A 22,220-nucleotide genomic window follows, 5' to 3' on the forward strand; every position below is an offset into this window, starting at 1 on the left:
GTCTTTTCTATGCTTATGTTGATGCACTGAGGGTAGTGCATGATTTTCTAGTTAGGGGTGGGACTACTTGATGTTATTGTAGTGTAAATGTGTTTAGGAACTCCTTCGCTTTTCTTTGCCGCAGTTCTTTTCTGAGGTGGTTTTATTTTGTCGAAACTTCCATGTTTAGGTTGTTGCTTAGGTTGAGTAGAGTAGTTTTAACTTATTTGGTATTGTTCTCAGAATCGTTGGCATGTTGTTTGTGTGTGTTGAAAATTTTGGACCCCTAAAAATTTGAAAAATGCATACTTAGAAACAACTATTGATTGATACGATTTGAATCTTTGTATGACATTATTATTTCGTAGTATTGTGTGCAACGAATGAATACTTAGGAGGTCACAATTGTATATGATCGTCTGTATGCCAATATGTGTGTGAGTTGTCAGTTTTGTTCTATTTATGCATGTATAATTTAGAACTTGCCCGTTTGGTCTTGTTTAAATCCGAAAGTTAGTTTGGTTGTGAGATGATCTTAGGTTTTCTTTGTGTAAATAGTCACTTTGCCTAAATAAGCCTGACCACATAATTGTAAATATCTCTAGTTTTCCCTTTTTGAGCATTTTTGACCTTTTTCTTGGCTAGCCAATAATGAAACCTTACCCTTTGTGAAATCAATCCATCTTTGCACCCATTCCCTCCTTGATGCTACTAGATAGATGAGGCAAAATGCCTAAGTTGGGGGTGAAATAAATGTGAAGTAGATGTTAAAAACATAAGCTGGGGGTGGTGAAGCTTGCTAGTTGAGATTCGATATGGTAGTTGCATATGTATAACGAAAAAAATAAATTGGGGTTGTTGATGTGCCGTGAAATTATGGCACATTCGATGCTTTTTGGAAGTTTTACTTGTTTTTGAGCAAGTCTTGGTCCTTTTGATGTGTTTGTGTTATGTTGCAGGTATTTAATGTATTTTGGGAGCAATTCTTGAAAATGGCTTAAAGAGATATGCAAGAAAGAAAAATAACTGAAGTTGGGATTTTATGGAGCAAAAGACGGACCGTATAATATTTACGGTCCATCAATTCAACCGTAGATTAGTGACAGAGAGGTTCATACCTGAAGAAGGAATTCACGGCAGAAAGTACGGACCGTACATTATTTACGGTCCGTAAATCCCACCGTAGATCAGTTATAGCAAGATTTCAACTGGAAGAAGAATGTACGGACCAGTTATATTGACCGTAAAATATTTACGGTCCGTAAAAAGGGAGCGTATATCTGGGCGACAAAAGAAGATTTTACAGATAGTATTTGCAGATTCTACGGACCGTACAATATTTACGGTCCGTACATTGGTCCGTCGGGGGCAATTTTGTCAAACTTATTTTGCACGACTTAGACTCTTATAAATACCTGATGTAGGTTTCTTGTAGGCTACAATTCACCAGATTTCAGTTTTATTTCATTAGCATTGAATACTCATAGTCTTTGAAGTCTTTTTGGGGATTACAAACAATTGCAATTATTTTCTCTTCAATTCCAATCAATCATTCGTAAGCACTATGATCTCAATTATTTATTATTGTTCTTCTTCTTCTATGAGTTGCTAAATTTCTTTACTAAGGTTGTGAACCCAAGGATTGGTGTTTTGTGAATGATATACGCATAATAGATTGTTAGGGTTTATGTGTTCTTCGTTTTCATCATATAGTTAGAGGTTGCAAACATTAGCTAAAGCCATAAACTTTGGTTTAATTGGGAAAATAACTAGGTTTTGGTAAGAACAAATAACAAAAACTCAAGGCTTTAAACCTTGTTTAATAAATTCACTTAGGAATAAGAGAAATTTACTTGGCATAATTAACCGTTCTTCATGCATACTTTCTTATCTTTGGAAAAAGCATAGAAATAAATAATCTTTTCTTATTGGGAAATAGCCTAGATTCACATACAGGTTAAGTGCATCCATACAAATGATCCATTAGAAGTATATCAAGATAAAAACCCATGATCATACACTTTATCTGATGAGGACACAACTTTGGTTCTTTTTACCTATATATTTACAACTTTAAATCTCTAGTCACTTTAAATTAGTCCACAAACCAAAACTCATATAAAACCCTTTTTCTGGAATACACCAGGATCGCAAGATTAGTGTAATACTTATTTAGTAAACTTTTCACACCATATTCTCTGTGGGATTCGATCCCAACCTTGTTGGGTTATTATATTTGACATCGTCCGCTTTACGCTATTAAAAGGTGTAATTTGAGCGTATCAACTGCTGCAAGAAAACTTTGGTGTTTCGAGAAAAATTATCACAGGATATAAAGGTAGATATATAATAAGGCTCACCTGAGGGTTGCTGAGAATCAGGTTGACAAGTTGAAGGACTTTGTTTCTGGAATGCTCCAGTAACGTAGTCACGCAACCGAATCTATTCATGCTTCTAACGTTTACCCCGACCGATTTACTCCTTTGGGTGCATTTTGGCGGTCCGGACCCCTTATGTCTGCACTTCCTCCATGTTTTCTCAATCTAGACCGGTATTTGTCCGGTCTAAGTCTGGCTAGTTCGTAGGTCCGTTAACCGGCATCCTGACTTCGTTTCTCTGGGTTTTATTCCGTACCAACATTATCTGTCTGGTCTTCTTCTACGGCGTGTTGGTTTTTTTCTTCCTCCATTTCTTCTATGTTCAGAAGATCTTTTTCTGTAGACTCTCTTTCGTCCGAGATCACTTCTATGTTGTCCACCAAGTAACTCGATCCTACAAGAACAGGAACTTAGTCTCATAAAAATCCATATCTCTTGAGACCAGATATTCATTTTTTCCAAGTCAAACAATCTCCAACCCTTACTTCTATAGGGGTATACCAATAAAATACACCTACGACTCCGGCTCTCAAACTTGTCTCTTGTTCTTCCCTTTGTATGCGCATAGCACAAGGAACCTATCACCCTTAGGTGATCATAGCGAGGCGCCTCCTTGTATAAAATTTCATAGAGGGTTTTCCCATTCAAAATCGAAGATGACATTCTATTGATCAAATATCCCGCAGTCAAAACACATTCTCCACAAAATTTGATCGGAAGGTGACCCTAAAATTGGGTCGTGTCGTGCTACGTTGAGAATGTGATGGTATTTTCTCTCAACTCTTCCATTTTGTTGGGGTGTTCATGTGCAAGACCTTTGGAAAAGAATTCCATGTTCGAAGAAGTAATTCTTCATACAAGTGAACTCAGTTCCGTCATCACCTTTAACTATCTTCACCCCTTTATCAAACTGCCTATCCACCAAGGCGAATAAATTCTTCAAGTATTGGGACATTTCTTTCTTATCAACTAAAAGAAAGATCCACACGGCTTGCAAACGATCAGCTACAACAATAAAAAAATATGAAGCACCACATGAGGAAGGAGTTCTATACGGTCCCTATAAATCACAATGAATCATCTCAAAGTTATCTGACACTATATTATCACTTAAAGGAATAATACTCTTTGTTTGTTTTGCCCTTAGGCATATATCACATTCTTTATCCAATCTAATACCACTCTCTTTTAGGCCTAATGCCGTAATTGACTTCGTTACTTGTGCTAAAGACTGACCCAACCTTTTGTGCTAAAGATCGAACCAATCAACTGCCTCTGCCTTCATAGCTCATATCTGCGGCACATTCCAGAAATAGTGAAGTCCACCTTGACGCTTACCCATTCCAATACTTCCTCGTGGTGGGAGCCTGTATAGCACACATGATTTTGTTAAATTTTACATCACAATCTTATGATCAACAAGTTCTGACATAGAAATTAAATGCATGTTAAATCCGGAACGTAAAGAACATCCTTCAATCATATCCGATCATTCAGCCTGGTTGTTCCTTCTCTCGTGGCTACCAAGCTACTTTTATCCAGAAGTCCAACCAGACACTCAGGAATATCCTGTTGATTCCTCAGTTCCTCCGGATTTCCTGTCATATGGTTGGTAGCAGCGAAGTCAATTATCTAGGATGATTTTTCGAAGACCGGTTCTGTCTCCGCCTGAATTTTTTATTTGGCTACCACGGCGTTAGCCCGGTAGTTGCCTCTTCCACGATCGAATCCCGGTGAACCCCTCTGTTGTTGTTGTTGTTCACGTCCTTTACTTGCTGTTTTTCTGTCTCTTTTTTTATTCTCTGGCCACCAATCCGGATAACCGATGAGTCGAAAGCATCCATCCATAATGTGTCCGGATCTCTTACAATGTGTGCAGAATCTACCATCGTTTTTTCCTTTACCTTGTTCCCAGTAAGGGTTTCTACCTTGCATGGGAAAAACCATGATTTCACTCCGGTCTTCCATTTTACGTGCGATTCTTCTCACAAGCTCTTCTTGTACCAGCTTCGAATAGACCTTGTTCAATGATGGCAACGGTTCCTGGGCCAGTATGTTTGACCTCACCATTCCATACATAGCCTCATCCAATCCCATGAGGAAAAGATGCACTTTTTCTTTTTCTCTTTTGGCCTTTAGGACCGTTCCTAGATTTCACGTGCACTTTTCGAATGTACAAGTTGGCATCTGTTCGTAATTTGTCAATTCTTCCCACAACTTAGTAAGTTTTCCATAGTAATCCACTATGGTCATTCCCTTCTGCTTGCACTCCATATGTTTTGCCTTTAGTTGTTGCATCTGAGGGCCGTTAATAACGGCAAACCGCTCTCAGATTATCGTGCACAATTCTTCCGCTTCCTCTTTATGTGGAATCATTAAGTGAAGCGTTGATTTTATGGTGTTGCGAATCCACGACACTAATAGTGAGTTTATAGCCACCAATCTTTTAAGTCTGGCGACTCTTCATCCGGCTTCTTGATCGTACGGTCGATGAAGCCGAGCTTCTTTCTTACTTTTAAGGCTGTCCTCATGATCAAGCTCATTGTTCATAATTCTCAACCTTCAATTGGACTTGTGTCACCACAATTTCAGGATTATCATTTGACGTAGTGCCATAGCGAAAGTTTATTTTTCTTTGGTTTTTATTTTGTTCACCGGTGATTCCTTTGCTTTTATCGTTAGTTTCTTCTTTTTCGTCACCTACCATTGTTTCAGGGCTTTTGTGTTCTTTCTAACGTGACTCTGATACCGTGTTAAAATCGAGACAGGGACGAGAATTTAGAGAAACAAGAATAATGTGATAATTCTTTCTACTTTGTGTACATCATAATGACTAGGGCCAGCTGGAGGGGGAAGCAACTAAAGCAGTTTCTTTAGCACCCCCCCCCCCCCTACCCCAAAATGAAGGCCCCAATTTTATTTTATTTTATATACATTATCTATATATTAAAAACTAAGAATAAAAGAGACTGGATTTTATACTTCTTTTCTTGAAATGTGGTAGAGGTTATTGAAATAAACAATTCTAATTTTATGCTCTTTCCGTCCCAATTATGTGACATTCTTTCCTTTTTAGTTAGTTAAAAAACAATGACATCTCATTTTACCCTTTATGAGATGATTTATAGCCACAAAATTTCTGTGGCGCATTTTAAACCAAATGTTTCAAAAATCTTTCTTTTCTCTTATACTTGTGTCCAATCAAATACCTTCACATGAATTAGAGAGTAATAAACGTTATGCAATATATAAAAGTGAATAAATTGATGACTACTTTGATAATTTTAAAAAGATGAAGTCTCTTGTGGAGTTGATTATTTCTTATCAATCTTTGGATTAATAGCCTGTTTGGCCAAGCTTCTAATATTAGCTTTTTTTAAAAAGTACTTTTGGCGAAAAGCAGTTTCTGTTTGGCCAATTAATTTAAAAAGTACTTTTGAGAAGCATTAGTGTTTGGCCAAGCTTTTAAAAAGTGCTTCTAAGTATATTTTTTTCAAAAGTACTTTTTAAAATAGTGCTTTTGAGCAAAAGTTATTTTTTTTAGCTTCTGAAAATCTGCTTCTGCTACTCCCCAAAAGTACTTTTTTTTTCCAAAAGTTTGGCCAAACACCTCACTTTTTTTAAAATAAGCACTTATTGAAAAAAATAAGTACTTTTGGGGAAAAATAAGCTTGGCCAAACAGGTACTAAATCATTTTTTTTTTTTACTTCAAAATAGACTTGAATTGTTCTAATGGCAAAATACATCAAAGCACCCCTGAACTATACCCGAAAAGTCGATATCACACCTAAACTATACAAGCGACCTATTACACACCTTAACATCTAAAAACTGAAATTATTTACCCCCTGCAAACTGATGACCACTTGCATAATGTGAAGTGTAACCCACTCTCTTGCCACATCAGCGCCACACCAGCACCACGTCAGCGCCACCTTAGAAATTTCTAAATTTTAATTTTATATTTATTTCTTTTTCTTTATTCATTTAATTTTTTTATTAATTATATTTACACTAATTAATCCCTAATTAACCATTAAAATTCTTCAATAATTATATCTTCTTCATCACCACCACCTCAATTCACTGGAACCACCAATGCGCTACCACCATCGCAATCAATTTCACTACCACCAATCCGCCACCAATTTCACCGCAACCAATCCTTCAATAATTATGGACAAATGAATTTGAACGAGAGGAAGTATTAGTAATTTTACGACTCCGCCGCTATTACATCAAAATAGTAGTACCGACCCATTTCTTCTTCATTCCCATTTCTTCTCCATTCCCATTTCACCCCATTTCTTCTTCATTCCCATTTCTTCTTCATTCCCATTTCACCCCATTTCTTCTTCATTCTCATCCTTCAAATTCATATTTTTTCAATCTCATCCCCACCCCCACTGCTACCTTTCCCCCGCCCTTTCTCCCTCTGCTAATTTCATTATTAAAAAAAAAAAAATTCACAATCCAATAGAGTTTGCGCAGATTTAGTAGTAATCCACTTGCTTCTTTTTACTTGATAGATTATGATTTTGATTCGGTATTGGTATTAAGATTTGGTATTGGTATTTTGATTTTGGTGGTGGTGGGTTTAATGGTAGCTATTGAAATTAGTGGAGGTGGTGGCTATTGAAATCTAGTGTTGGTGATATATATGGTGAAGAAGGTGGAGGGAAAGGGCGGCGTGGTGGTGGTCAAATTTGGGGCTAGGGGCCGGGGGTGGCGTGAGGGTGGAGGAGCCGGGGCGGGGGGAGGGGGGAGGGGAGAGGGCGGACACGTTGAATGAAAAAGAAAAAGATGAAGAAGAAAGGAAGGAGAAAGGGAGGGTTGGGGTGGGGATTAGAAAAAATATTTTTTTTAATTAAAAAGACAAAATAATAAACAAATTTTAACTAAAACACGCGCTTCTTTTTTAATTATTTTTATAATTTATGTCACATCAGTTTGCAGGGGTAAATAATTTCAGTTTTTAGATGTTAAGGTGTGTAATAGGTCGCTTGTATAGGTTAGGTGTGATATCGACTTTTCGGGTATAGTTCAGGGGTGCTTTGATATATTTTGCCTTGTTCTAATTGTATGAAATTATTTTGACATCCACATAGTTTTACGAAATTGAGATTATTAGATTACGAGAAGTTAAAAAGATATTATCGTAACCGTCTATATATGTTTCTTACACAAATGTTTATTTAAATTTTAGTGAATATAATTACTAAATATCTGTAATAGTGAAGCTAGCATGTAACTGAGTGAATAATCAAGATATACAAGATGAACTATATGCCATCTTCACAAAAAAAAAAAAAGGATTTAGAATAAAAATATGTAATATTTTATTAAATATTTTTAAGGCCTCTTATAGAGGTTTGGCTTTAGGCTACCGATTTCGTTGAGCTGTCCCTGATAATGACCTACTTATATACAATTAAGATCCTCCTTATCCTAGTTTAATAAGGTAATCATATTCTAATAGACTACAAATCATATATTTACCATAATTATAATTATATCATAAATAGACTGAACTATACCAATCACACTAGAATAGGATCTTCGTATATCCGGTCTCAATAGTTGTACTTCTCGGATAAACCTCGTGTTAAGATCTAACAAAAGCTATCCCATGTCCCATCCTAAATTGTCAAAGATTAACTTGAAATTGTAAAACACATGAATGCCATTTTATACAACTCTCTTCGTGGTTTGATTATGGGAGCAAACTTCATTGTTCTATTTATGCACAGGTTCTTCAATTGTACATATGCTCCAAAGGAATATGTAGTTCATGTTTTCCACTATATGTCACGAATGAATGGCGTTTAAATGTTCGTAATATTACAGTGAATCTGGAGTATTTTATTGCTTCAATCATATGTTTTGGGTGGATGCAAGTAAAGAATAGACACAAGTAAAATCATATTAAAATTCAAACTGTTGTACATATTGATGCAATTACATCCGTAGGATATTCAAGCTGTATACATACATATACAGAGACGGATCTAGAATTTACTACGGATCTAGAATTTAGACTCTATGAATTCAATCCTGATATTCTTAGCATTAAACCCATTATATTTTTAAAGTTATAAATTTATATCTACTATTTATTACAATTTTAATAATTTTTCACATAAATGTATGTTCCGCGTCGAAAGTTAGGAGTTCGGTTGGCTTAGACAACTGAAAGATGATCTTCCATACATGTTGTAGTGAACAATAAATGTATTCATGGTCTCTATCATCGATTATTAGCTGCAATTTTCGTCCATTTTCTTCTACCATAAGACCAGTCAGTCGGCTAAACTAAGACACTTGTCTTTTAATTCCATATGCCAACACCACGTAGGATATGAAATGATAATCAACGAAAATAAACATGAAAAAGACAGAAATACACATAATTGATCCCATTCAGTTTTAGAACAAACATGAAGCTCCATTATCTATTCACACACGTTTTGCTCAAACTTAGCAGAACACCTAACAAAAGAAACGAGGCAGCCAACATATACAATAGCTTTTGATGAAACATATAAAAGCATTTACTAGTACTAATTAAGTACCATCTGGGGCACCAGGAGTCTGCTGTGCTGCTTCTTTTCCACCACCTTTGCGAAGCCACAAACTAGCAGCAACACCTTTGACCCTATCCATCATACCCTTTCCTGCACCTTCACCATGTGTTGCCGTAGCAGGTCCTGCTTGTGTCGTCGCGACTTCCTCCGGTTTCTTCACCGTCCCTTTTTCTTCAGTTCCCCCAGTTTTATCTTTTTGTTGTGAAAGTTTTCCTGAAATCAAGGGTGTCAAACGAGCGGATTAAGCTTAATTTGAATAGATTAATAGATTAAAATATGCTGAGTTAATTAATGAACAGATTGTTGAACCACACAAAAGTTACTCGAAATGGAATAAGAACTAGTCATAACTCAAATCAATGCCTCCCACTTTTTACCAAGTTTGCATTCCTTTTTTTTTTTTTTGGGTTCTTTTATAAATATTTAGTCACGCTCCGTCTTCCGTCCCAATTTGTATGACACTTTTGGCTTTTCGAAAATCAAACGAGTTGTTAATTTTTTCATATGTATTTTAAATATTTTAAATTATCTATGGTGCATATAGTGCTTTTAGTTTCCAAATATTTTAAATTTTATTCTATGTTCAAACACTTGGTTAAAATTAAAAAGCTTGACAGAAAAAGCTTTGAGAAAAGTTTCAAACAAATTGGGACAAAGAAAGTAATACCTTATTTTATTTTTATTCTGACTATGTATGGAACATATTAAAAATTAAAAAAATATGTTTTTTTAAATATATTTTGAAAAAATTTCTCATGGACCAATTTGGTCTCATATTGGACCTATTTTTACGGGCGAAATGGGATGGGCGGGTCAATAAACGGACGGGTAATAAACAGACGGGTGATGTTTTCATGAACTAATTCTACCACGCTACCTGAAATCACATCAGAAAGTGCCTTTCCTGTTTCTGCAGTACTTCCCACAGTTTTATCTTTCTGTCCAGAAAGTGTGCCTGAAATAACCTCGGAGAGTGCCTTATCTTCATCTCGGGGCTTGAATTTCTCCGCTATATATTCCTTCATTTTTGACACTCCTCTATCAGTTGATTTAGTACTCATCTTTCCCTCTTGGACTTCCCCTGCTCCTTTCTCTGGTTTTGTTTCTTCGTTTACATTCATTTTCTCGAATGATTGAACTAGTGGAGTAGTTCCCGCCTCCTCGTTATCTGTTACACACACGTCTTATTTAATTTCAAGGAGTTTAATTTGAATGATTTCAAATTTTATATATCCTTAGTTCAAAATAATATTTTACTCCATCAGGTCATACAAGGTATACCTACAAATAATTTTCTCAAAATGTGAAATCTAGAATCTTGAACATAAAATATGTTATGTAAAGATAAACATGACCTGATGATGTAAAAGTTATGTAACACTGCATATCACTTAAAACTCAATTAGAATATACCAGTAGTGTAAATCATCCGCGAGGTAACTCATTCTCCATAAAAAATAAGATCTATAATCTTGAAAATAAAAGAGATTACTCATAGAGGTAACATGATGGTGTACAAAAAAGAACAAAAAAAGGAATTTTGAATTGAAACTTAAAGAGTCTTAACCATGCTATATATACTATATGGGTTATGAAAAACTCTCGAGTAAAATAAATAATTCAAAATTAAATTATTTTTAAATATATGAATAGTTTTTAAATTGCACTGATAAAAAACATACTGTGTGGATTTTTAACATCATATTCTGGCACGGAGGAAGAAGTTCAACTCTATTTCAAATTTCTCAAAGTTTATGGACACTGTAACATGTAGTAATAAAATTTGAGAAATGACTTACTGGCGCCTGTTGGGTCAGTGACTTTGCTCTGATAATTAGAAGATGCCTTCTCATCTTTTGGTGCGTTTGGGTCATCATCCAACGCTGTTTTTAATCCAACTTTGTCCCCCAGCACTTCTTCATCTTGATCTTCATAAGCATGACCCTGTGGACGGTGCTGTTGAGCCTCCATAGTTAAAAAGGTTAAAAAGAAGTAAACACTGTTTTTGTTACAGAAATATAAGAGAACTATTTGGTTGCTTAGTTAATTATTGTTTGCATAAGATAAACTTGCAGTCTTATTATAGAGTGATGATAAGGCATAAGAGTATGGTTTAAGGGTAAAGGTGGCGCTCTGTGAGAGAAACACGTTATGACTACATAGGGGACACTACTATAGACGTGGCCTCTCTATACTGAAGTTATCGGCCTTTCCAAATGAGACTGGAAAATGGTTTCGGCCTTCTTATCTTTCCATGACCAATTCAGATCTTTTTTCTTTTTCTGGTTTTTCAAATTTTTTTTCATATTGGGCTTCGATTTTGAAATTTCTGGTTAGGGGTGGATGACGTAGGGGTGTCAATGGGACGGTTCGGTTGGTTATTTTAAAAAATTATACCATTCCAATTCTTCGATTATTTTATTTCGTATAACCAAAATTAGACTTTTCGAGACCTTCCTATCATCTCGGTTTTTCTTCGGTATCACTACGATTCGGTTAATTTTCGGTTATTTTAGTTTTAAAGTGTCACCTAAGAATACACCGCCATTAAAATGTAACGACACAGACTTCCACAAACCTATTTGTTTCTTATGAAATATTTAATGTAAAAGCTATTAAAAAAACTACACAAAGTAATTAAACTGAAATGTGTTATATCAAGTAGCAAGACAACAACGATGGCATCATCGCGACGTGAATCCTCACTGATTGACCAGGGAGAAGAATAACTTGCCAAAGACAACAACGTTGAATTGAGCCAAAACAAACATTAGCTTGTAGGCCACAGAAATCACAACTTGAATTTGATACATATACATCAAGCAACATAGTGGAGGAGACCAAGATGGAGGTAAACTTCTGTTAGCGTTAACTATAACAAAAAATGACTACTTAAATCATCTAAATCTATGACTAGATGACTATGTATATGAGGTATCCTTTTGAAACTAAATCCAATCAACCAAAGGCCCAAAATTTAGTGGCCAAAATTCGTTTTTATGTTTGAAACATAACTTATAAAATATATTTTATATATTCAATTTAACATATTTGTAATACATAAAATATATTTCATACATGTAAGGTATTCGGTTCGGTTCGGGAATTTTTTGATTTTTTGTATAAATTAAAAAGACCACCCTAATTGTTTGGGACGGTTATAAGCTTAAATAAAAATCAACGATTTATTAAAAAAATACTATAAATCGGTTCGGTATGATTAGGTTCGGTCGGTTTTTTATATTTTTTTGACACCCCTACCTATCAACTTTTTTTTGTGCGGATTGCCCTTTATTTGGGCTGGTCTTTAATTTTTACACTTTAAATTGGTGGTCTTTAAGTTTTACCCCTCGCCTAACACCCCGAGGTTGTGGGTTTGAACCCCCAGCTCAGTAAAAAAAAAAAAAAAAATCGCAGGGCAGAATGTCGCAAGGTAGACTTTGCAAAATTCTACCTCAAGGCGTTTAATTTTAAAAATTTGCTCAGCGAAGGCAGAATTTGGGCCGCACATGCAGAAAATTCTGCCTATGCCATGTAAATTCTGCCTGAAGGGCAAAATTTAAAGACCACCATTTTGAGGGGTAAAAATTAAAGACCACCCCCAGCGAAGGGTAATCCTGCAAATTGCCCACCTATCAACCCCACCACAATTTATGTTGGTGAAATATTTAAGGAAAAATGACATAGGGTACCTACTTAAGACTCTAAATATATAGATAGCTTTTCTTATTTACAAAACATAACGATATTTTACGAAACATGACGGATTTTCATATATTTTTTATTTTTTATTTTTTCCAGAAAATAATTGTCACAACCCGACTAGGGAGCCATGACGGGTACCCGGAGCTGACTACCGAGCACCGTATACCCTTCTAGCTATCATACTCATCTCACACAAACATAATTCTCGAAGTAAACTTACTATGAAATGATCACTAACATCTCCCAAATTATACATATAATGTGTGTAGGCCCACAAGGCTACAAAAATGATATACAAAATATACACTGATGAGACCACATAACATCTACTACCCACACATATGTATCTACGAGCCTCTAACTGGAGTGCTGAACATAAGGATGAGATAGGACCCCGCCATGCCCTCAATATGTACACAAAAGAATGTACCACTAAGCGGCGACTCCGAAGTAGTGGAGTGCTCCTGTACAGCTGCTGGTAAGGCTCCTAGGTGTTCGGGTCGTCTCCCTATCTACCTGTAGGCATGAACACAACGTCCATAAAAGAAAGGACGTCAGTACGACAATGTACCGAGTATGTAAGGCATATATGATAACATAATAAGGAAGTATAGAAAGCATGGGAAGAAAGGATAACTGTAATGCGCATAAGAAGAAAGAATAGCTATAATTGCTTGCCTCTTGGGGCGGAATCATGCATGCTCACTTTTACCTTTAAAACAAATCACACATACATACATAACTGTCTGAATCAATAACATCATTAGCCGCGTTCGGGCCTCCCGTGTCCGGGGAAATCATCTCATGCCGCCCACTAGTGGTCTTTGTGATCATCATCCATGAGCCGCCCGCCTTAGCGGTGCTGCCCGTGCCATATAGACACGATGTAATCACCATCATATACTTAACATGAAGCATGCATAGGAGCTCAAGTAAAAACTGTACTCCATCGGAGTGACATAAGGTCGGTAACCTCCGACTACATTATGGAACATCATGGTCATCATGTCTCATCTTGAAGGAACTAGCATTATAAGGTGAGGCGATCAATAATGAATAGCATCAAGGAATCATGTAAAGATCATTAACATCATAATAGCATCACATCATAAGCTTTAAAATATCTGGACATAGAATCATCATTATCATTGACATTATCATAACCCATCTCTTATCTGTATCTCGTGAGAAGCTCTTAATGATCATGGACTTGTAACTTTCGGAATGTAAGAAAGACATGAAAAGATAGGGAAAATCATGTTATAGGAAGCATTCCTTAGAAAAGAAGGGATTAGCCTTACATACCTTCACGTCTCCTCCACAACTAACATTCTCCTTCCAAGCTTACGATTCTACATTCAAGAGAATTCGTACGAAGATTAGATAAGCGGAAACATACTTAGGCCTCAACTAAAACAACTAAGGGCTAACGAAAATTGGGCAGCGTTTCCTTTGGTTTTACAACTTTCTCCATATGATAAACAACTCCCAAACATCATTAACAGCACCTAAAACATCATAATCAATAAACTTCTTCAAGTTAAACATTATTCAGTTCTCACAATTCCCCTTCAAGGGTATCCATAACTATAATTACAACACAACGTCATATTCATTTACATATAATGCTTCTTCAACATCCTTAATATCATTCATAACAAGATTATGCTCATGGTATGTCAAGAACTATGACTCAAGTCAAGTTACCATTCAAGAATCCCACTATTTCCATGTTTGAACTTCATACTCTACTTTCTTCCACAATCCAAGTCTTTCAACCACTCAATATTCTTAATAACATGAAATAAACATAAAACTCACCTTTGATTATATAAGAATGGTCTTCGGATGAAAATACTCCACTTGAGAAGAACCCTAACTTTAATACTAAAGAAGTTCTTGACTTGTATCAACCCTAGCGAGCATCCACACACTTGGTTTTCTTGATCCTTAGTGCTTGGTCTTTGATTTTTCCTTGGATATGTGTTGATATGGTTTGGAGAGGGTTCTAGAGGTCTTGAGATAGTTGGAGAAGATGAAAAATGAGAGAAATGAATTTGGGGGTGCTCTCTTATAAAATTAAAAAGCTGCCCGACGAGGATTATACGGGCTCTTATACGGTCCGTATAACTTATACGGTCCGTATAAGTGACCGTATAATACCTCCAGTGAAAGACCCCTCTCTGGACAGGTTATACGGTCCCTTATACGGACCGTATAAGTGGCCGTATAACTCACAATTTCCGAAGTTGATCTCATTGTTTCGTTTAACTTTCAATCCTTATGGAACCTTCTTGACACTTGTATAATACTTCGTTAACCATTTAAGGAGCCTTATAACTTCTCCTCAAGGCATTCTAAATCGACATTAGTTCGGTTGTTATGAAATCTTTCCGAACACAACTTATAGTTCACCTTTCTTTGATGAACTTAGTTTCACTAATTCATATAACTTCAAAATCTTATCGTACGCACTTTAAAGCCACCAAATACCCTTCTTATAATCACAAGAGCCTCATGTTCACCTTAAGCTCGCGCCAGTCTATTTACAACACAACGACATGAAATTTCCGAGGTGTAACAACAATTTTTTTAAAAAAAAAAAATTATATTTTTAATTTTTTCTTGGATCAAAGGCTTACAAATTACTTCAATTTTTGTGTATGAAAGCTGTATGAAATGTGTAAGTGTGACCGAAATTTTTAATATAATTTTCAGACACAAAATTGTGAGCGAAAACTTTAAGTCTTGAATATTATATGAAAGTTGTTACAATGTTGCTGTAATTGTATTAATTTTCCAGAAAGCTAATATGAACATTAATGTGATGAAATTCTAAGTCTTGAGCGAGATATTCACATTTCATTCCATTCTCATACATAAAATTTTGAGCATAATGTTTAAGCCTTGATCGAGATATACACATTTCATACGTTTTTCATACACAAAATTTGAGCGAACTTTATAAGCCTTGAGCAAGATATACACATTTCATGCACAAAAATTTGAGCGACTATTTTAAGTCTTGAATGTTGTATCAAAGTTGTATACAATGTTGTTGTAGTTGTATTAATTTTACAGAAATCTAACATGAACTTTATACACGAAAATGTGAGTGAAATTTTAAGCCTTGAGCGAGATACAAATTTCATACCATTTTCATATACACAATTTTGAGCGGATTTTTTTAAAACTTGAACGAGATATACACATCTCGTACATCTTTCATACCGTTTTCATACACTAAATTATGAGCGAACTTTTTAAGCCTTGAGCGAGATATACACATTTCATACAACTTTCATACATAAGTTTTTTAGCGAAAAAAAGTATTTTTTTTTTTTAAAAAAAAAATTTAAAAAATTTAATTTTAAAAAAAAAAATAAAAGCATGTTTTGTATAGGGTTTTTAATGTTATGTTTTGTAAATAGGAAACTATCGTCAAGTTTTGCTATGAACTATGACTTGCTCATTTGGTAAGATTGTATAAGAATTGAGAATATTTTGATAATTTTCACAACTTGTGGGATTTTTTGTCTATAAGAAAAAATACAGCTTAAGAAATCCAAATTGCACGTCCAAATATGATTTCAAATCATAGTTTCATCTCATGGTTTCAAACCATGTCCAAACGGCTCCTAAATATGTATATATACACTTTTCCCTTATCTAAAAGATAAATTCAAACTATATGATTTTGAAATTTTATACTTTGATATGTTCCTCTTAGGGGTTATTTGGTACCAGACACAACTATATATAATTGATACCAGACAACTATATATAATTGAAAGTTTTCATTCGACTCAATCTTCTGTTCTATATGTCGTCAAGCTATTCTTCTCACTAGTTTATCCTATGGACTGAAATTATTATTATTATTATTATTATTATTATTATTATTATTATTATTATTATTATTACGGAAAAGGATTAAAATTATATTTGTACTAATACACATAGGAATACTTTTGCCCTTCATTAATAGTTGAGTATTCTTTTGTCCTCGCCGTTACACAAGTGGCACACATTTGCCTTATTTTTTTTTTTCTAGAATCACTTTTGTTCATATTTTCAAATCCATCAAACTAAATCTTAAAATCGACTTTCCATTTGAATTTTCAAAAAAGGACATTTTTACTTTTATTAACAAGCTCTAGATTTCCATAACCCTTCCCCTTTGATAGTGCACTCCACATATATTGGTCAATAGAAACTTGATTAAAAAAAAAAAAAAAAATTAAAGATTAGAGATCAAAAATCAAATTTAGCATGTTGGTCATCTCATATATAGTCGTCAGGTACTTTAATAAGCAAGGAGGGGATTTCAAAACAAGATATAAACAGAAGGTTAGTGGAAAAAATTTAGATAAAAATTTCAGGGCCCAACCGGGTTCGAACCGGTGACCTCTTGATCTGCAGTCAAATGCTCTACCACTGAGCTATGGACCCTCGTTGGTACTCCATGATTCAAAACCTTAAATTATTTTAACTTTCTTTGTCCTCTGGTCAAATGATGACAATAACAAAAAGCCGAAACTCTTTACAGGCACAGAACATCACGCTCGTATTTATCTTCGCCAAACTTACCAATATATGCAGTTCGGCTAAACTTATTTATCAACATGGCCGAAATATACAAAAATTGCACACTAGTAATGTATATTATATGTATAGTATATGTATATTATATGTATAAATATACGATACCTATACAATTTGTCATATTTCATAAACTGGATCACCTAAAAGCATTGGACTGTAATTTTTCCTTTTATCTTATGCCCTTGTACTTCTACGATCTCAATGTGGTAATGCACTGGCAAATTGAGAAAGAGAGAAGAAAACAAGCTGCCATCTTTATTCTTAAGAATAAGTAAAGTTATTACCAAAAAAAGAAGAATAAGTGAAGTTGTACCATAGGAACTTGGCTCCTGTGGACTACCAACATAGAAAGTTTTGAACACCCTTAATAAGAAAATCATGTTGTACATATAAAAACAACATATAAAAAATTATACTTTGTATGTATGTTTAAAATCTTTTTTATACATATATATTAAATCACGAACCCCCATAATAAAATACTGGTTCCGTCACTGCTTCGCTAACAAAAGTCACTAGTCACTACAGGACTAATTGTAAGAACCTAAAGTGCAATAAGCCTAGCTGCTTACAAGAACATTTAAATAAGTCTTACTAGAGCTTCAAATTTAAGTTTATAACTAGCAAAGTTGGAAAATTTAATTTATTACATTTAGTTATAAATTCAATTTACACTTCCTAGCAGAACCTTTTTTTGACCCCAAATAACCAAATCCTATTTTGAACTCCCAATCACATAAAAACAGAAATGTCAATCAATAATCCACACCGTAACAAAATATAATATTCCACTACCCCGTCACCCCCACCAACCCACTCTTATCCCCCAACCCCAAAAAATTAAAAATCCCAAATGGTACATTAATGTATGTATATAAACAGAATATGGTATATTTAAACGTATTTTGATGGTATATAACAGTAGAAACAATGCTATATTAGTGGTATATTCAGAGTAACATATCAAATATGTAATGTATTGCGTATAGGTATACTTAATATACACCTTTAATATATTCTCACATGGTATATATGGTATATGATAGTATATGAAAAATTGTCATATAAATATTATATACGTACAACATAAATATACTATATACTATAAAACCGAAAATAAGGATCACATTCAACAAATTAATGCATTCTACAATACATTTAGCGGGTAAATTTCACAGATGGTCACTTAACTATCACTTTTTTCCCACAAAAGTCACTTAACTATCATTTCTAACACAAAAGTCACTTAACTATCACTTTTTTTTCACAAAAGTCATTTAACTATCGTTTCCAACACAAAAGTCACTTAACTTTGAGTATACTAACACAAAAGTCACTAAACCACTTTACGGTGAATAACTCATGTTTTACTCTCTTTTTAAAAAAAAAAAATTAATAAATTAAAAATTACTTAAAAAGGGTCAACCGGACCCAAAAAATTTACTTCCTCAGTCCCATTTTATGTGGCACCTTTTGGATTTCGAGATTCAAACAAGTGTTTCTTTGACCGTAATTTTTTTATATATCTTTTAAATATTTTGAATTGTTAATTATCGTGACTCATAGTATTTTTTACGTAGTTTTTAAATATATACCTTTTATTTCAAAAAAACTTAAAGATCACATGGCCAAATTCACGGTCAAAATTAAACTGTTTTGACTCAAAATCCGAACCATGTCATATAAATTGGGACAGAGGGAGTAATAATTAATTTTGGGTCGGGTTGGGTTGAACCTTTTTAAGTAATTTTTAATTTATTAGATTTTTTTTCAAAAAAAAAAGAGAGTAAAAGATGAGTTATTCACCATAAAGTGGTTTAGTGACACCGGAAAGTAATTTAGTGACTTTTGTGTTAGTAACTTAGTTTACTCAAAGTTAAGTGACTTTTGTGTTAGAAATGATAGCTAAGTGACTTTTGTGAAAAAAAGTGATAGTTAAGTAATTTTTGTGTTAGAAATGATAATTAAGTGACTTTTGTGAAAAAAAAGTGATAATTAAGTGACTTTTGTGTTATTTACCCTACATGAAAAGTTCAGGATGTGCATCAAGTTTACTCTTGTTTGTCAAGCTCGAGTTGAAAAAGCAAAGTTGTGGGAATTTTGTGAATAAATAAGGAGTAAAAAATCTTGTTTGTTAACTTAGGAGGAATGTAGGGAGACAAAAATGTTAAAATCTTGTAAAAAGAAGAGAAAAAAGTCGTGGTTGGCGTTCACGGAAGGAAGGAGGCAGAAATATTGGAGAAAAAGAAAAGAAAAATATAAAAATAAAATGCTTAAGACATAAAAATGAATAAGTTAAATAGGTAAATAAGAAAATAAATAAGGAAATGGATGACAGATGATACCTCCAATACATGAAAAGGAAATTGGTGGTTTGCAGGCGATATGGTGAAGTATAGGTGAAAAAGTACTAGTGATTTGACTTTTAGGCGTGAAGCACCGGAGAAAGTAATAAAGTAATGTAGGAAAACACTATGGGGTGTGGGTAGGCCTGAGTGTCGAGTCAAGCCAGCTGATCCAACCGAACTAAGTTTAATTGAGCTTTTTACTATACCGAGTCGAGACGAGCTCAATCGAGCTTAACTAAAATATAAATGTGCTCGAGACGAGCTGAGCCCCAATCGGCTCTTCAATGTTTAGCTTTGCATAGTGATATGCTATTAAAAAAAATAAATTTATAATAAATTGATTAATTAAATAAAATATAAGCATTACTAGTTTAAAGTAGTAATTGCATTCAAGTGCAATTGCATTATGTGCATTATTAGTCTAAATTAGAACTCAAGTTTAGATGATGTTAACTTAATATTGAACATACAATTAACTTTCAGATGAAAGGCAAAAAAACAAAAAAATAAAAACAAAGCAACAATAAATTCAAAATTACTATACAATATAATTTTTTCAAAACTTTGAATTCTTCAATTTATATATTAATTACATTTCGAATCACTCATAAAGTAGTCAGTAACGATGTCAATAAAAAGTTTAACTACATCATATTAATTAAAGAAGTACAAAATTATAAATTTATCTGATAAATAATAATTATTGAAATGACATATTGCTAACTTAATTAAGATTAATGGATGAATTTAAATTTTTAAGTAATTATTGCTTGACCAAAGCGAGCAATCAGAGCCCAAGCTTTACTGACCCAAGCTAATTTTTGACCAAAATCAAGTTGAGTCGAGCCCCGAGCCGGCTCAACTTGTTGCCCAAGTCTAGATGTAGGAGGTGGATGATGGGGTTGGGGGTGGGGTAGAGGGGTTGTGAGGCTATGAAGGTGGGATCGGGGGCGGAGTGTTGCAGGGTTGACAATTAATGTGAAATGTTACTTATAAAACTTGTTTCTCTAATTCTATTAAGGGAGTCATTTCCTCATTTTCAAAAAAAATTATTTTCCTAAAAAAAGATGATTTTTTACATTTGAAGATGGACCTAATCTGAATTGTGACGAGAGAAGCTCTGACATCAACGGATGTTCTTGAATCTTCTCCGACGAAGCTCCGGTGGCAATGGAAAGTTTGAGACATAGGAGAGAACCTAGGGCTTAGTTTGGTTGATGTCTCAGATGAGAATTAGGAAAGTGACTTTACGCTCTCCTATTTACTTTTGTTGCTTCACTTTTTTCCTTTTGTACATTATTTATTTTAATAAAATAAGCCACTAACGGCTACTTAGTGGTAATTAAATTTTAAAAATAATTTTGACAACCAATTATGAAAAAAATTATAATATTTTCTGCCATACCAAACACAGCTTAAATCCCTTGATTTTTAATTTTTTTTTAATTTTTTTTTTTGCTTTCACAAACCTAGAGCCCATTTAGATTTGCTGAATAAAAGTGGCTTTTAAGCACAAATACTTAAAGTTATTTTATAAATAAGCAGTTACGTGTTTGGATAAAAGTGATTAAAGGGTTTTTAGAAATAAGGGTAGTATTGGAATTAACAGAAAATATAAGGGATAAAAAGGTAAAGTTGTTGATTAAACCAAAATGGCTTTAAAGCAAAAAAAAAAAAAAAAAAAAAAAAAAAGGATTGCGCAACTTCCTGATTTTGGCTTATTTTAAGCACTTTTTAACTTAATTTAAACTGTTTTTTATTTTACCAAACACCCAAATAAATTTAAAATGATTTATAACCTGATTCGACCAACGTATAAGCCAATCCAAACGTGCTCCTAATCACAAGTTGACTATCAACTTACTGGGAGAAGCGTAACCACAATATTATAACTTTATACTAGTGACATTTGGCTTACATAAAAGTTTATATTTGCAATTTCTTCGTGGCTACTCTTGCTTTTTGTTTTGTTTTTGTAACAATGTATTAGTGTTAAAAGTAGTTCGACAATTTTTGAATATTTCTAAAATATTAAATTATATAAAAAGTTTTTATAAGTTAAAAAGTAATATTTTTCTTAGAATATATTTTAGACTATCCTTTTATTTTAAAACAAATGCAAGCACCATAGCTTTTCTACTAGTATTTATTTTAGTGAGATTTTTTGAAATTAAAGTCTTTAATGATCCAAATTGAGTTTTACTATATGTTGGATTAACCTTATCATTTTTTCTCAATTAAACTCATCTTTGGCTAACCCATTTTTGCAAAAAATAATACTCACGTTTTCAAGTGTTGTCAAAAAATTTTGATGCTACAAATAATATTGTATGATGAAGTCAATGGAGTTAACTTATAAATAAAGATAGCATTTAGATTATAGCATTTAGATTAAATAATTCAAAGTCTTGATATGGCAAAATACTTTTGTAGATGTTCCTTCAAATTAAACCATACAAAAGAAATTGAAAATGAAATTATTTATTTTCTTACTTGATCTTTCCTTTTCCTTAAAATGCATGCTAAGAAATGATGTAGGCTACTCCCATTTCGCTCACCGCTACTACGGGAATCGCTTTTGCTTTCTTTTCCTCTGTTTTTAAATATTTCTTAATTTAAT

At 33.8% G+C, this 22,220-nt stretch overlaps 1 protein-coding gene and 1 non-coding gene across 2 annotated transcripts; both read right to left on the reverse strand.

Moving 5' to 3' along the window:
• Positions 1 to 8,759: 8,759 nt before the first annotated feature.
• On the reverse strand, positions 8,760 to 11,003 carry LOC132032597 (low-temperature-induced 65 kDa protein-like). The gene is made up of 3 exons (XM_059422239.1): positions 10,742 to 11,003; positions 9,820 to 10,110; positions 8,760 to 9,155 (listed from the first exon to the last, which is right to left on the reverse strand). Exons 1-3 carry the CDS (start codon positions 10,911 to 10,913, stop codon positions 8,923 to 8,925), a joined length of 696 nt encoding a protein of 231 aa, XP_059278222.1. The 5' UTR covers positions 10,914 to 11,003; the 3' UTR covers positions 8,760 to 8,922.
• A 6,024-nt stretch (positions 11,004 to 17,027) lies between these two features.
• TRNAC-GCA (transfer RNA cysteine (anticodon GCA)) lies at positions 17,028 to 17,099 on the reverse strand. Its single transcript has one exon. It is a non-coding gene; the product is annotated as a tRNA-Cys (tRNA).
• Positions 17,100 to 22,220: the final 5,121 nt, after the last annotated feature.

The sequence above is a fragment of the Lycium ferocissimum genome, chromosome 10 (genome assembly GCF_029784015.1).
Source record: "Lycium ferocissimum isolate CSIRO_LF1 chromosome 10, AGI_CSIRO_Lferr_CH_V1, whole genome shotgun sequence".
NCBI lineage: Eukaryota > Viridiplantae > Streptophyta > Magnoliopsida > Solanales > Solanaceae > Lycium > Lycium ferocissimum.

Coding starts and splice junctions, on each gene's coding strand:
- LOC132032597 (XM_059422239.1), bottom strand. CDS start 10,913: ATGGAGGCTCAACAGCACCGTCCACAGGGTCATGCTTATGAAGATCAA. Junction 10,111..10,741: donor CACTGACCCAACAGGCGCCA/GTAAGTCATTTC, acceptor TGTGTGTAACAG/ATAACGAGGAGGCGGGAACT. Junction 9,156..9,819: donor ACTTTCTGATGTGATTTCAG/GTAGCGTGGTAG, acceptor CCTTGATTTCAG/GAAAACTTTCACAACAAAAA.